General features: G+C 40.2%; 1 protein-coding gene across 1 annotated transcript in view; it reads right to left on the reverse strand.

The window, feature by feature from the left end:
- The window catches only part of lsamp (limbic system associated membrane protein), a 415,526-nt gene extending 413,779 nt beyond the window's left edge, over positions 1–1,747 (reverse strand). The window contains exon 1 of the mRNA XM_025054913.1: positions 1,287–1,747. Coding sequence (XP_024910681.1) covers positions 1,287–1,350 — 64 coding nt within the window. The 5' untranslated portion in view covers positions 1,351–1,747. The remainder of the gene's footprint in view (positions 1–1,286) is intronic.
- Between the last annotated feature and the right edge of the window lie 357 nt (positions 1,748–2,104).

Below are 2,104 nucleotides of genomic sequence, written 5' to 3' on the forward strand. Positions count from 1 at the left end.
GACACAGTGTCAGTTATCAACTGCAGGATTAATGAGGTGAGGATGAGGGTAGGGATCAAGGGAGACTGGGTATGGATTTAAAGACCAGACCTGAGCTCTTCCTAAATTTACTTGGTTCAAATGACAAAAGAAAAAAGTAAAAAAAAATAAAAAATAGGACAAACTGCAGTGGAATGGAGGTAAAATGTTGTTTATAATTAACTAGTAGTGTTCAGGATGGCTGTGAAACCTGGGCTGACAGACGTTTACATCAAATCTCTGCTCCCACAGCTGAGGTTTCAGTTGTCTGCACATCCACATACGTTTTTGTTTCTGCTGCATTTTTCATGGTCAAACAGCCAATCAAATGATTCCTCTGACAAGTCGATGATCCGTGTATCAACCACTGCTGTCACCACTGATCAGAATATTAACGTAGAAAATAGTCTGTGATGTTGTTGAAAATCTTTTCTGTAACCACAGTCACTACTGAACACAGTCAGTCAACACCACTGGTTGTGTCTACAACCTGGCACCATAATTATTAGTGAGGTTTATTGTTTGTTTGTTTGTTTAGTATTTATATTTTTCCAACCGTGGGTGTTTTTGCTTCTTATGTTTATTTATTTATCTTTGCACTGTGTAAAATGTATGTGTTTCTAATGTCTTTGCTCACTATTTTAGCAACTGTATGTAACATTGGTTAATATGGGACAAACACAGGTGGAAATGGTTAATGGTCTGATTATGGAACCCACTAGTCTCTCTGTACTTGTTCTCAGGCCTTACTTTGGACTGGAAGTGTCTCTAACAGCAACATTCACCGAGGGAAATTAGACTAAAATGAAAACAGAAAAAAAGAGAAAAACTTTGGTGTTGAGATGCTGTGATGACGTTTGACCACATGTTGAGTTTGATGGTAAAATCTCACACGCGTGCGTGCGCACGCACGTTGACCACACATGGACACGCAACAAATCAGGCACTGCATTTAAAACTGCATTCACACGCTGCACAAACCACGCACACATACACCGGTGCACAAACATAAACATTTCTGACATTAAAAACAAACACGGGTTCTTCCCCACGCCAAACACGTCTCTGAGTCACGTCAGCTATTTCCACGACGGGACGCCATCTCACGTGTAATTCACAAAATTTAACTCGTGTAAAAAAAGAAAGAAAGAAAAAAGAAAAACACCACCACAGCACAGCAGCCACAGAAGCTGCACTTTTTTATCTCCTCTCTGCTCTACAGAGAAAACACCGGGACAGGACATTTAAAGAATGGAAGCGTCTCTTGCCTTGAAATCCAAAGAGGAAAGCGACGGCGCAGATCCACACGCTGTGCATCCAGAAGTAAATCATCTTGTTCTTAAATCCCCGCTTCCCGTTTTTCCACCGACAAGATCCGTTGGCAGCGGGTTATTTCCAGAGGAGCAAGCAGCGCAGGTGAAGCCAAGTGTGGGAGAATTCCAACAGTGAGCTGTAGTCTGCTGTTGAACTCAACAGCTCAACACTCCGTCTCTGCTTCTGAAGCGCCAACGCGGTTACCAGCGCCCCCTGTAGACAGCTTTATCCACAGAAGCAGACCGCGATCTGTGTGAACTGGAGCGTCACCCCGCTCTTAGGGCCAACATTATTTTTTTTCTAACAAATATAAGAAAATGTAGGACAATAATTACACTTGGGTTGTAGAAATCACTGATGCACAGAATTAAATGATGTGAAAATAAAAAAAAAACATAGAATGAAATAAAAGAACGGGGCACACGCTGAACCAGTGGTTGGTGCTCTTGCCTTACAGCAAGAAGATCAGAGGTTTGATTTCTGTCAGTAACTGATACATACTGTATATATATTATTTTTGTTTGTTTTAAATAGGTGTAAATGTGTTTCACCAGAGTATCACACTTTCATCTTCATTGAATTGGGCTAAAATTATGCAGCGTTTTCTTGATAACGATTTTATTAATTCCAGTAGAATGTTACCAAGATTATATTTCTGTTTTCTGGATAATCATATCACATGATTTAACTTGAACTAAAAACATATTTAAATGTCAGCATCAGTAAAAACATCGAGGAGTCAGCACCAGTGTTTATTATACACTTACCGTAG

Source organism: Cynoglossus semilaevis, chromosome 4 (assembly GCF_000523025.1).
Source record: "Cynoglossus semilaevis isolate Cse_v1.0 chromosome 4, Cse_v1.0, whole genome shotgun sequence".
NCBI lineage: Eukaryota > Metazoa > Chordata > Actinopteri > Pleuronectiformes > Cynoglossidae > Cynoglossus > Cynoglossus semilaevis.